The sequence below is a fragment of the Mastomys coucha genome, unplaced genomic scaffold, assembly GCF_008632895.1.
Source record: "Mastomys coucha isolate ucsf_1 unplaced genomic scaffold, UCSF_Mcou_1 pScaffold5, whole genome shotgun sequence".
Classification (NCBI taxonomy): domain Eukaryota; kingdom Metazoa; phylum Chordata; class Mammalia; order Rodentia; family Muridae; genus Mastomys; species Mastomys coucha.
The window spans coordinates 17,068,356-17,081,667 of NW_022196911.1; the positions used below are offsets into that span (position 1 = coordinate 17,068,356).

A 13,312-nucleotide genomic window follows, 5' to 3' on the forward strand; every position below is an offset into this window, starting at 1 on the left:
GTACACAATCTTTTAATATTCCAACAGTGGTTTTATTGATTGCTCCTTCACATGACCTTACCAAAATGTTATGATTTTGACTATGATGCTTGTGAAAAGATGTTATTTCACTGCTGCATAGTTATCTTTTGTTAGAAGGAATTGCTTTATTTATTTCATTTTATTTATTTATGAGTGAAAGACATGCATGCTACAAAACACATGAGTACATAAAATGACTCTTGCTGGGGTCAATTCTTTCTTCCTACAGCATGGGACCCAGGAATCCAACTTAGTCAGAATTGGCAGCACGGATCGTTACCCATTGGAAAATCATACTGACAATTGAAACACTGTTTTTTGAGACAGGTTCTCGCTTGAAAGCACAGGCTGGACACAAATCTCCGCAAACGTTCAACCTCAGTTACAGCCAGAGGCTATTTTCTTGTTTTAAGGCATTAGCATTCCTTTTTTTCTGGTGAACAGTCAGCATGTATGCTTTTACTTTTTTTTTTTATAGAGTGACTGTTTTGCTCTCATCAACCTTTTTCTGCTGGTATTGGTATCAAACCTTTTTATAATATGGCTTACAAATAATTCTTATTGATGTTTTTAGTCCTTTGAATGTACTTGAGCCAGTTTTGTCAAATGAACATTTTAGTTTGGATGTGCTTCAATTGAGCAACGGTTTCTTTAGAGCTTTATATTTTAAAGAAAGCCTTTCCAACAATAATAAAGCATGGCTTTCTCTATGGCTTAGTCTATTATTTTATATATTTTACTTTAGTTGTACTATAACATTCGTATTCTAAGGTGTATGTGTTCATATACATTGGCAGGGAGAAAGTGGGAGTGAAGTATGCAGTTCACTGATACTTTGTCCATCTGCAAAGTAAGAAAGGATTTGTCTTTTTAAATTTTAGTTGTGTTTTTTTCTGTAGTGGTCTCCATGTGCTGCCAAAAAGTGTTTCCTGTACAAGGGGTGAGGACTACACGGTGTGGGTATAAAGACAAATGGTTTTAAATGTCTGTTGGGGATTGTGTTTATTTAGTAAATTAGTGGTTGTAAATTCTCCTTCAATAACCATGATTTCATTAGCATAACACATCATTCAGCTTATAAATATACATACATCATTTTGATGAACTTTTCTGATCTGAGGTAGTGGTGTCCCCACTGAAAGCCGAAGACCACCTAAAAACAAAACAAAACAAACAAACAGACAGACAAACCCAATACCAGACATGAGAAGCACTCTTCTGAGTGCTTGGACAATTTTGTCTAAAGGACTCCTAAAGCATACAGCCTATTATTGTACTTGGTTATTCCCTGGAGGTAGAAGATAAGTCTCCATTGCTGAAGACATATGTACTTCAGAAACAGGACCGAGAAACACCTGATCTGGATCTAACTTGACTGCTCCTTCATTGCTTTCATGCTAATTTCCAAAGAACATGGGCAACCAGCAGGCCTATACAGCTGTGATGCCTATGAATCACATCAACAATCAGCATGGCATAATTGCTATTGATGCAGTATTGACACACGTACTTTGGCAATCACCAACAGCTCTCTAATTGGACATAAGAGCTACTCAACAAGAGGGATACCTACCATACCTGTTACTGGAATCCTGGATAGCTACTCAGTGCTAGTGAAATGATATTTGGATATTTGGGCATTTTTTTTACTCACCAGTCTTTTGTCGTTTGCTTTGATTTTTGTTTTTGTGGTTTTGTAGGAATTTGGTCTTTTTCAAAGAGAGTGAGAACATAAAGTTGGTTAGGTAATGAAGTAGGGAAGATTTAGGAGAAGGAAAACATGATCAAAATACACTGTATGAAAAAAAAATTTAACAAAAACAAACATATGAGAAAATCAACTGAAAATAAACCAAAAATATCCTGAAACTAACCAGCTTTGGAACAGTTCTGCAAATTCCAGTTTGCTGTGTGCTTGAAAGCCTGATCTATTTACATAAATGTAAATAAAAGAGTAAATTATACCCAAATATCCCTACTCCTGGCTGTAGAGAGCTTGTAACAGCCAGCCTCTATTAGTGGCAAACTGTAAAATTAACCTTAAAGCAACAAACGTTCTAGAAAGTATAAGACTTACATTAGGCTGACACAGTTTTAAAAGTTAAGGTTTGAAAGAAAGTAGAAATGTTTTTGAAAAAAGCTTTGGCAATGTTAACTGGATGAAAATAATAGTTTCTTCTCATTTAAAGTTTTAATTCCCTGCAATAAATAGAAATAAAACTACAGTAACTAAGCTGTGGGAGCTATTTACCTGGAGAGTCAATGAACAGAAAGCATGTCCCATTTTATAAATCTTCCAATGCAAGTTTCAGAGACAGAGATGGTGAGACTTGAATGGTAGTTGTACATTTCTTAGCTCTTTGAAACACTTTACAATTCAGGCAACATGGCATGCCAACCAGAATTAGAAATATTCAAGGCCAGTGAGAAGGTTCAATGGGTAAAGGAACTTACCACCAGCTCTGACAACCTGAGCTTAATCCTTGAGCCCCACACAGTAAAAAGAAAGGACAGACTCTAGAAAGCTGTGCTCTGCTTTCCACGAGTGCTATAGAACACACACACACACACACACACACACACACACGAATGCAAAAACATTTTCTTAGAAAAAGTGGTCAACAAGCAATGAGTGACCTGATATCAGAAGGTACAAAAGGTACATATTATTAAACAAAGAAAGAATAAGGTTTTAAGATCTAAGTAGGTTACAGTGTGGCAAAATAAATACTATATTTTCAAAACTGACTAGAAAGAGTATAGATACATTGCTCACTGGCTCTTATAATGCAGCCATTTGAGAGTGTTTTTTTTTTTACTAGAGAAAAAGGACAATAAAGGTGAATTTTGGTCATTGATCTCCAGATGTACTCGGAAAAGTAATTGATTGTAGAAAAGAAATGTAATTCCTGAGACGTCAGGTCATTACAGGAAGACAAATGGCTGTCTGATCATATTCACTGTCTCACAGCACAATTGTGAAGATGGAGTTCTATTTAGCATTGTATCTGCTTAAACAAGTAAAACTGGTCCTTTTGTGCTTTTGATTCTCTGGCCAAACCAAGGTTCCACCTGAATGTTGTATCTCCACAGTACAGATTGTGTTTTAATGCCAGGAGTATTCATTTATAATTACCCTCTCTGAAGCTTCCCTGTGGAGGTTTATAGGAGAAAAACATAATATCTACAGCTTGCAGGGAGTGGAGTGATCCTGTTTCTTGACTAGACAGCAGACTTCAGTCTGTAGCTCACAGTACAAATTAAACCAAAGCTCAGAAATTTTAACTATTTAATAAGACTTCCTCCAGAAAAAAAAAAGATTAGAAATGTATGGCCAATTTTATGAATAAAGAAGCCCTGGATCTTTTGGGTTTGTCATCTTATTAAAAAAAAAAAAAGCATTAAAGTATACCATTAAGAAGGCCAATTACAAGGCCAGCCTGGTCTACAGAGTGAGTTCCAGGACAGCCAGGGCTACACAGAGAAACCCTGTCTCAAAAATAAATAAATAAATAAATAAATAAATAAATAAACGCCAATCAGATGCCAAAGAGCATATACTGTTTTCTAAAATAACAGTGTACTGCTAACATAGCGCATGACATCTGAGCATCCTCATCTGCCAACCTTGAGGGAGATGGCTGGTCCAAAATTTCCTCGTGAGTCTGTGATCCAAGAAAATAACAGTCACAGCAAAACATTTTTTATTCTAAAAGTGTTACTTTCTCTCACTGTAAGCAGAAAGAAAGGAAATGATAATTAACCCTGTTCTGGTATGCGCTGTGTTTTAAATAACTCAGTAGAGTCTATATGTACTTTCAATCATCAAAGAAAGAGATAAAGGTTAAAATCTAGAGATTCCATAATGACATGATTATTTTATACAAGATTGTGAAAGAGTCCAAGATACTAATATGCTTAGTTGTGGAAGAGTTGTCATAAACAGCATGATCAAAAGGCACATGCTAAGGGCAAAATCAGACTACTCCCCTGCCTTTTAGTGGTTGGCCATTTGGGTTGGGATTAGAGATACAAAACCATTAAGGAGGGAGAGAAAATTCACAAAGCATATGCTAAAACCATTGACTTTCAAATTAAGAAGAAGACATAATATGAAAAGTGAATCATCAGTGAATCTGTCAGTAACTACTTCTTAACAATGGTGGAAATAGAGCAGGCTGGTGCAGGTAAGACTGCATCTGCCAAATATAGAGGCCAACTGAAGGACAGCAGCTAAGGACATGTTGCTAAGTAGAGCACTGAAAGGAAAAGCCACGGGACAGAAAAGCTTCTGAAGAGCCCATCCTTCAGTCTTATCAGGTAACCCTTCTGGGAGGCAGATGGAACTAACAGCCAGCAGTGACTTCCTCTCATCCTTAGATTGTACAGACATATATGTTCCTCTCCTAGAAGATCAAATGCATCGATGAAAAAGAAAACCAAACCCCTAAAGAATTTCCTGACTCTAATAATTTGCAAATCATGTTTCTAAGTGGTAAAAAACACAACATACCCAATCTTAAAGGACACAACAAAAGGAGTACAAAAAACGAAAATTCACAGCACTAAGTGCCCTCGTAAAGATACTGGAGAGATTCTCCACTAGCAACTTAGCAGCACAACTGAAACCCCTAGAAAAAAAAGAAGCAAACACACACAGGAACTCAACTGCAGGAAATCAAATAATTCGAAAAAAAAAGAGCAATACAAAAGAATCAAGAAAACCAAAAGTTGCTTCTTTGAGAAAATCAACAAGATAGATAAAGGACACAGCCAAACTAAATAAAGGACACAGAGACAGTATCCAAATTAACAAAATCAGAAATGAAAAGGTAGACATCACAACAGAAATTGGGGAAATTCAAAAAATCATTAGATCTTACTACAAAAGCTTTTACTAAACAAAACTGGAAAATCTAGATGAAATGGATGATTTTCTAGACAGATATCATGTATGAAAGTTAAATCAAGAGCAGGTAAACTATCTAAACAGATCCATATCACCTAAAGAAATAGAGGTCATTAAAAACCTCCCAACCAAAAAAACAAAAATAAAAATAAAAAAGCCCAGGATTCTACAAGACCTTCAACGAACAGCCAATAATTACCAACACTCCTCAAAACTATTCCATACAATAAAAGCAGAAGGAATACTACCTAATTCATTCTATGAAGCTACAGTTACTCTCATACCTAAATCACATGAGGACACTACAAAGAAAGAAAACTTCAGACCAATTTCACTATTGAATATCAATACAAAAATAATAAAATTCTGGCAAACCAAATCCAAGAACACATCAAAACAATCATTCACCATGAAATAGGCTTCTCCCTAGGGGTTCACAGATGATTCAATATACAAAAATCCACTAACGTAATCTACTATATAAACAAACTCAAAAACACACATGATCAACTCATTAAAGGCTGAAAAAGCATTTGACAAAATACAACATCCCTTCATGTTAAAAGTATTGGAGGGATCAGGAATTCAAGGCCCATACCTAAACATATTAAAGGCAATATACAGCAAACCACCAGCCAATATCAAATTAAATGGAGAGATACTTGAAGCAATCCCACTAAAATCAAGAACAAGAATCTCGAATGACCAAGAAACATTTTAAAAACTGTTCAAAAATCCTTAGTCATTGAGGAAATGCAAATTAAAATGAAACTGAGATTCCACCTTACACCAATCAGGATGGCTAAGATCAAGAACTCAAGTGACAGCAGATGCTGGCAAGGATGTGGAGAAAGAGGAACACTCCTCCATTGCTGGTGGGATTGCAAACTGGTACATCCACTCTGGAAATCAATCTACCATTACCTCAGGAAATTGGAAATAGACCTACCTGAAGACCCAGCTATACCACTCTTGGGCATAGACCCAAAAGGCACCCCATCATACCACAGGAACACATGCTCCATGATGTTCATAGTGCCCTTATTTGTAATAGCCAGAAGCTGAAAACAAACCAGATGTCCCTCAAATGAAGAATAGAAACAGAAAATGTAGATAATTTACACATGGAATATTATTCAGCTATTAAGAATGAGGACATCATGAGTTTTGCAGGCAAATGGATGGAACTAGAAAATATCATCCTGAGTAAGGTGACCAAAAAGGACATACATTGTATGTACTCATTGTATTTACTGCAGAACACCTAGGATATAACCCACAGGATTTAAGAAGTTTAACAAGCAGAAAGGCCAAGTAAGGATGTGTCAATCCCACTTAGAAGAGGGAAGAAAATAATCATGGGAGGCAGCAGGAGGAACTTGGGTGGGAAAGAGGAGGAGAAGGGAAGGAAGGGGGAGCAGGATCAGGTGGGGGACAGGAGAAAAGCCCAGAAGACCATCAAAATGAATGGAAATATGCAGCCTAAAAAGGCAGAAGGTGGGAAGACCCTCTAGAAAGTATCCCTCCGGAGAGGGGAACCTGATCTGGTATTGGGTGAGGAAAAAGGATTGAAGCCCTGAGGGCCAGCAGAAAGAATGGAAATAGGCAACCTCGGGAGGTAGGACATTGAGGGGACCCTCCAGAAAGTAACAGAGACCTCGGAGGTGAAAAACTCTCAGGACTCAAAGGGAGAGATCTTAAATAAAATGCCCAACAGTAGGGAGAGGGAACTTATAGAGCCCACCTCCAGCAGGAAGACTGGACATCAAATGAGGGAGGGGGCCATCCCACAGTCACAACTCTGACCCATAATTGTTCCTATCAGAAAGAATTACAGGAATGGTAATGGAGAGGAGCCTGAGGAAAAGAAGGTCCAGTGACAGGCCCAAAGCAGGATCTAGCTCAAGGGGAGGTCCCAAGGCCTGACACTATTACTGAGATTATGGAGCGCTCACAAAAAGGGACCTAGCATGACTGCACTCTGGAAGACCCAACAAGCAGCTGAAAGAGTCAGATGCAGATATTTGCTCCCAACCAATGGTCCCAACCAGCTGGTCCCTATTGTTGAATTAGGGAAAGGCTAAAAGAAGCTGAGGAGAAGGGCGACCCTGTAGGAGGACAAGCAGTCTCAATTAATCTGGACTCCCAAGATCTCTCAAACACTAGATCACCAACCAGGCAGCATACGCCAGCTGATATGAGGCCCCAACACATATACAGCAGAGGACATCCAGGTCTGGGTTCATTCAGAGAAGATGCACCTAACCCTCAGGAGACTGGAGGCCCCAGAGAGTTTAGAGGTCAGGTGGGGTGGGGGATGAGGACATGCTCGTGGAGACAGGAAAGTAGGGTGAAGATATGGGATGTGGAACAGTTGGAGGGTGGATGGGAATTGGGGAGGAGTGTAAAATATGGAGTGTAAATAAATAAAATAAATTTTTCAAAAATAAATAAAAAAGGAATATTTAGTACTGTTCTCCGAGCACAGATGCAAATTTATCTCCCTCTGCTATTACCACGGGATTACTTACTTTGTGAGCATCATTGGAGGATAATCTGATAAACTGATGGTTGATGCAGGAGCAGGCATGGATCTTTATCTCTCTGTCAGCCACCTGAATCACCTGCCTCCCACTCCACAGAGAGAAAGGTCACGGCTAGCTCAGAACTCAGTCTGCATTGCTGTTCTGAAGTTCAGTTCTGCTTTCCTCCTGTCCTAATTTTTCCATGGTTGCTGCTGGTTATTGCTATAGTTCAGAATTATTTTTGATCTTCCTAAAAGACAATGTGAACAAATATCTAGGAACTTGCCTCTGTCTTCACTACGTATTATTTTTCTTTTCTCCTTCACATCTGTCTGTATATCTATTTTCACATCTGTCAGCTTCCTTGCTCATCCCAGATCATTGATGAGATTATCTCATTGGGTCTCCATGTTGAAGCTGTTCATAAGAACCACACAAAGCTTCCCTCCTTTATCACCAGTTTCTCTTCATTGACCTTGTCTTTTATCAGGCACTATTGCCCACTTACTTTTATTAGTGTTTTCTCTCAATGTCTTATAATGATGGCCCTTCCCAATGAAATCCTACACGTTAAATTTATAAAGTTATGTATTGCAAAATGCAAGTAAGATTAAAAATACAAGTTTCCTCTTGATCTCATAAATAGGCAGAAGTAAATTAAAAATGACAATTGTCAAATCATCCTGACATAACCACCCAATATCCTAAACCATTTCACAATTCTACCCCAAATCTTTATTTATTTGGCAGCCACTGGATTTTAGAAAGCAAGCATACAGTGTCTGTTTGAATCAGGAAGCTATCAGAGAGAAACATAAAATAGATGTAGTAGTTAGATGTAGTAATATTTGTGATGCTTATCTTAGCAGCGACAGAAGGCTTCCTGCTTCTGAGCAAGTTACCCCCCTGTTCAGTACAAGCAAGTAATCTCAGACCACACTCTCAGAAGGAGCACCTGACCACTAAGACTGACCACAAATTCTCCCTTTGACTGGAGAGGAAGTTAAATTGTATCTATCTCCTTGGTAAGTAGATAACTAAAGGGAAAATGGATATTCCAGGCAAACTCAGGTTCTTTTGTTAAACTGAGTTGGCTATAAGTAGATATAAGGAAGGAAGCAAAGAAAGAAAAAAGGGAAATGGATAAATGTGACAAATACTGAAGACAAAAATTATTCAAAACATAAAGAATAGGAAACTTGGGATAATAAAAATAAAATAGTTCACAGACCAAATCCAAATATAATAACTCAAGAAGATATTGCTGAGGGAAAAGTATTGAAAGACCTAATATTAAACATTTTTAAGGTAGGGGTTGGACAGATATCTCAGTGGTTAAATGCATGGACTGTTCTTTCCAAGAAACTTTATTCACATAAAGTCTCAACAACCATCTCTTAACTCCAATTTTAGATGATCTAATGCCTCCTTCTGGCATCTCCAGACACTACATATACATGGCACACAGATGTATATGCAAGCTGAATTTTTAAATGAAAAAGTAAGTATATCTTGCATTGGACAGACTCAGAACAGCAGACATTTTAAAAATCTTTGTATCAAATTACTGCATTTAAAAAATATTTGTTTGGAATGTAATAAAAAAGGTAAAGACTTCTTGAGATTTTTTTATATATTGGATATTAGCCCTCTATAGAATGTAGGATTGGTAAAGATCTTTTCCCAATCTGTTGCTTGCCTTTTTTATCTTATTGACAGTGTCATTTGCCTTACAGAAGTTTTGCAATTTTATAAAGTCCCATTTTTTTTATCTTTTTTAACTTTTATTGCATTATGATGAGAAAAGTTACATGATTTCAATTTGTCTGAATTTGTTAACATTTAAAAACTTATTTTAAGTAAATAAAATTAAATAGAATTAAATCACATCCTTGTTTCCCTTTTGTACCCCAACTCCTCCAGAGATCCCCTATGAGGTCCCATTTGTTAATTCTTGATCTTACAGCACAAGGCATTGGTGTTCTCTTCAGGAATTTTTGTCTGTGCCCATATGTTCTAGGCTCTTCCCCACTTTCTCCTCTATAAGTTTCAGTGAATCTGGTTATATGTGGAGGTCCTTGATCCTCTTGGACTTGAGCTTTGTACAAGGAGATAAGAATGGGTAGATTTGCATTCTTCAACATGCTAACCACCAGTTGAACCAGCACACCATTTGTTAAAAATGCTGTGTTTTTCCCACTGGACGGTTTTAGCTCCTTTGTCAAGAAGTTATATTCCAGAGAATCTAATTACCCTATTAAAAATGGAGTACAGAGCTAAACAAAGAATTTTCAACTGAAGAACATCAAATAGACAAGAAGCACTTAAAGAAATGTTCAACATCCTTAGTCATCAGGGAAATGCAAATCAAAACAACCCTGAGATTACACCTCACACCAGTCAGAATGGCTAGAATAAAAAAACTCAGGTGACAGCAGATGCTGGTGAGGATGTGGAGAAAGAGGAACATTCCTCCATTGTTGGTGGGATTGCAAACTGGTACAACCATTCTGAAAATATGTTTGGTGGTTCCTCAGAAAATTAGACATAATATTACCTGAGGACCCAGCTATACCGTAATTCCTGGGCATATACCCGGAAGATGCTCCAATATGTAATAAGGACACATGCTCCACTATGTTCATAGAAGCCTTATTTATAATAGCCAGAATCTGGAAAGAACTCAGATGTCCTTCAACAGAGGAAGAATGAATATAGAATATGTGTTACATTTACACAATGGAGTACTATTCAGCTATTAAAAGCAATGAATCCATGAAATTCTTAGGCAAGTGGATGGAACTAGAAAATATCATCCTGAGTGAGGTAACACAGTGACAAAAGAAAACACATGGTATGCACTCACTGATAAGTGGATACTAGCCCAAAAGCTCCAAATAACCAGGATAAAACTCACAGTCCACATGAAGCTCAATGCCCATGGGGTGGGTCTCTAATTAGGCCACTTATTGGTTGTTCATTCCCTCAGTCTCTGCTCCATCCCCCATGCCTGTATTTCTTATAGACAGGATAATTTTTGGTTGAAAGTTTTGTAGGTAGGTTAGTGTCCCTATTGCTCCACTGGAGTTCCTGCCTGGCTACAGGAGGTAGCCTCTTCAGGTTCTATATCCCCAATGCTGTGAGTCTCAGCTAAGATCACCCCCCATTAATTCTTAGGCACTTCCCCTATCCCAGGTCTCTGGCACTTCCTTTAGAGGACCCCTACCCTCAGACCTCCACCAGCTGCAGATTTCTATTCATTTTCATGGCCATATGGCCATCTCTCCTGGCCCTCCCCACACCTAATCCTGAATCAGCACCACTCCCTTCCCCATCCCTCTATATGCCTTCTATGATTATTATATTCCTCCTGCTAAGTAAAATTAAAGCATCCTTACTTGGGCCTCCCTTCTTCTTTAGCTTTATTGGGTCTGCAGAGTGAAGTGTGGGTATCCTGTATGCTATGGCTAATATTGACTTATAAGTGAGAACATATCATGCATGTCCTTTTGGGACTGAGCTACCTCACTCAGGATGATATTCTCAAGTTCCATCCACTTGCCTGCAAAACTCATGATATCTTGGTTTTTCATAGCTAAATAGCATTCCATCGTGCTGATGTACCACATATTCTTTATCCATTCTATAGCTGAGTGACATCTAAGTTGTTTCCAGTGTGTGGCTATTATGAACAAAGCTGCTATGAATAACTTGAGCAAGTGTCCCTGTGGTATAGTGAGGCATCTTTTTAAGTATATAACCAGGAGTGGTATAGCAGAATCTTAAGGTAAGCAGAATCTTAATCTATTGCCATTTTTCTGAGAAACTGCCAATTTGATTTCCAAAGTGTTTGTCCAAGTTTGCACTCCCGCCAACGATAAAGGACTGTCCCACGTCACCCACATCCTAGCCAGCATGTGCTATCACTTGAGTTTTTGAACTTAGCCACTCTGATGGGTATAAGAAGGAATCTCTTGTTTTGGTTTGTATTTCCCTGATGCCTACAGACTTTGGACATTTTTTTTAAGTGCTTCTTGAACATTCGAGATTCCTCTGTTAAGAATTCTCTGTTAAGCTGTGTAAACAATTTTTTTTTTTACATAAATAACCCATTTATTGCAGGCTAGGCAAATCTCAGATGGTAGGGCTTCTACTGGTCTTTCAGTTCCTTCAGCCTCCTGATGGCAGACTTCACTGTGACTGCAAAGGTGGTGTTGTAGGTCCAGGCCCCACCGGCCACCGTTTTCATGCAGGAACCACAGTGCCAGATGCCAACAGCTCGTCTGTTCATCTTGGTCTTGCCACAGAAGGAGCAAGTGTACTTGGTGTGCTGACTGATTTCAATTTTCTTCACCATTTTCCGGAGGGAGGCACCATAACGGGTCCCGTATTTCCCGACGATCCTGACCTTCTTGGTGCGCTTAGCCATGTCGCCGGAACCGAAGCCGAAGCCCGAAGAGCGTGTAAGCTATTTTTAATTGGGTTGAGTTGTTGGTGTCTAAGTTCTTGAGTTCTTTAATATTTTGGATATTAGCCCTGTGTCAGACGTAGAGTTTGTAAAGATTGTTTCCCAATCTGTAGGCTGCAATTTTGTCCTATTTACAGTGTCTTTTGATTTACAGAAGCTGTTTAGTTTCAAGAGGTCCCTTTTAACAATTGTTGAGCTTAGAGCCTGAGCCACTAGTGTTATGTTCAGGAAGTTGTCTCCTGTACCAATGAGTTCAAAGCTATTCCCCACATTATATTCTATTTAGATTTAGTGTATCCAGTTTGATATTGAGGTCTTTGGTCTAGTTAGACTTGAGTTTAGGGGACAGTGATGGATATGGATCCATTTGCATTCTTCCAGATGCAAACATCCAGTTAGACCGGCACAATTTGTTGAAGATGCTTTCCTTTTGCCATTGTATGGTTTTGGCTTCTTTGTCAAAAATCAAGTTTCCATAGCTTTGTGGGTTTATTTCAAGGTCTTTGATTCAATTCCATTGACCAACCTGTCTGTTTCTATACCAATACCATGCAGATTTTATTACTATTGCTCTGTAGTAAAACTTGTGGTCAGGATGGTGCTATCTCCAGAAGTTTTTTATTGTTAAGAACTGTTTTAGTTATCCTGGGTCTTTTGTTTTTTCCATATGAACTTGAAAATTGATCTAACAAGGGCTGTAAAGAATTGTGTTGTAATTTTCATGGGAATTGTATTGAATCTGTAAATTTGGTAAGATGGCCAATTTCATTAAGATAACACTACTGATCCATGAGTATCGGAGAACTTTACATATTCTGATATCTTCCTCAATTTCTTTCTCCAGTGACTTGAAGTTCTTGCCATACAAGTTTTTAACTTGCTTGGTTGGACTTACAAAGATATTTTATTATTATTCATGGATGTTGAAAGGGTTGTTGTTCTCTAATTTATTTCTCAGTCCATTTAGCATTTGTATAAAGAAGGATTACTGATTTTGTTTTAGTTAATTTTGAATCTAGCTACTTTACTGAAGCTGCTCATCAACTGTAGGAGTTCTCTGGATGAACATTTGGGGTCATTTATGTTGTCATATTATCCACAAATAGTGATACTTTGATATCTTCATTTTCAATTTGTATTCCATTAATCTCCTTTAGTTGTCTCGTTGCTCTGACTAGACTTCATGTACTGTATTGAAGAGACAGGGAGAAAGTGGGCAGTCTTGTCTTGTCTTGTCCTGTCCCTGATTTTAGTGGAATTGCTTTAAATTTCTCTTTATTTAGCTTGACACTGGCTATTGGTTTGTTGTATGTTGCTTTTATTTTTTTTGAATTTGTTAACATTTAAAAACATATTTTAATTAAATAGAATTGAATCACATTCTTGTTC

General features: G+C 38.0%; 1 protein-coding gene across 1 annotated transcript; it reads right to left on the reverse strand.

Moving 5' to 3' along the window:
- Window positions 1–11,551: 11,551 nt before the first annotated feature.
- Window positions 11,552–11,912, reverse strand: LOC116077856 (putative 60S ribosomal protein L37a). The gene has a single exon (XM_031352692.1). It carries the CDS (start codon window positions 11,882–11,884, stop codon window positions 11,606–11,608), a length of 279 nt encoding a protein of 92 aa, XP_031208552.1. The 5' UTR covers window positions 11,885–11,912; the 3' UTR covers window positions 11,552–11,605.
- Between the last annotated feature and the right edge of the window lie 1,400 nt (window positions 11,913–13,312).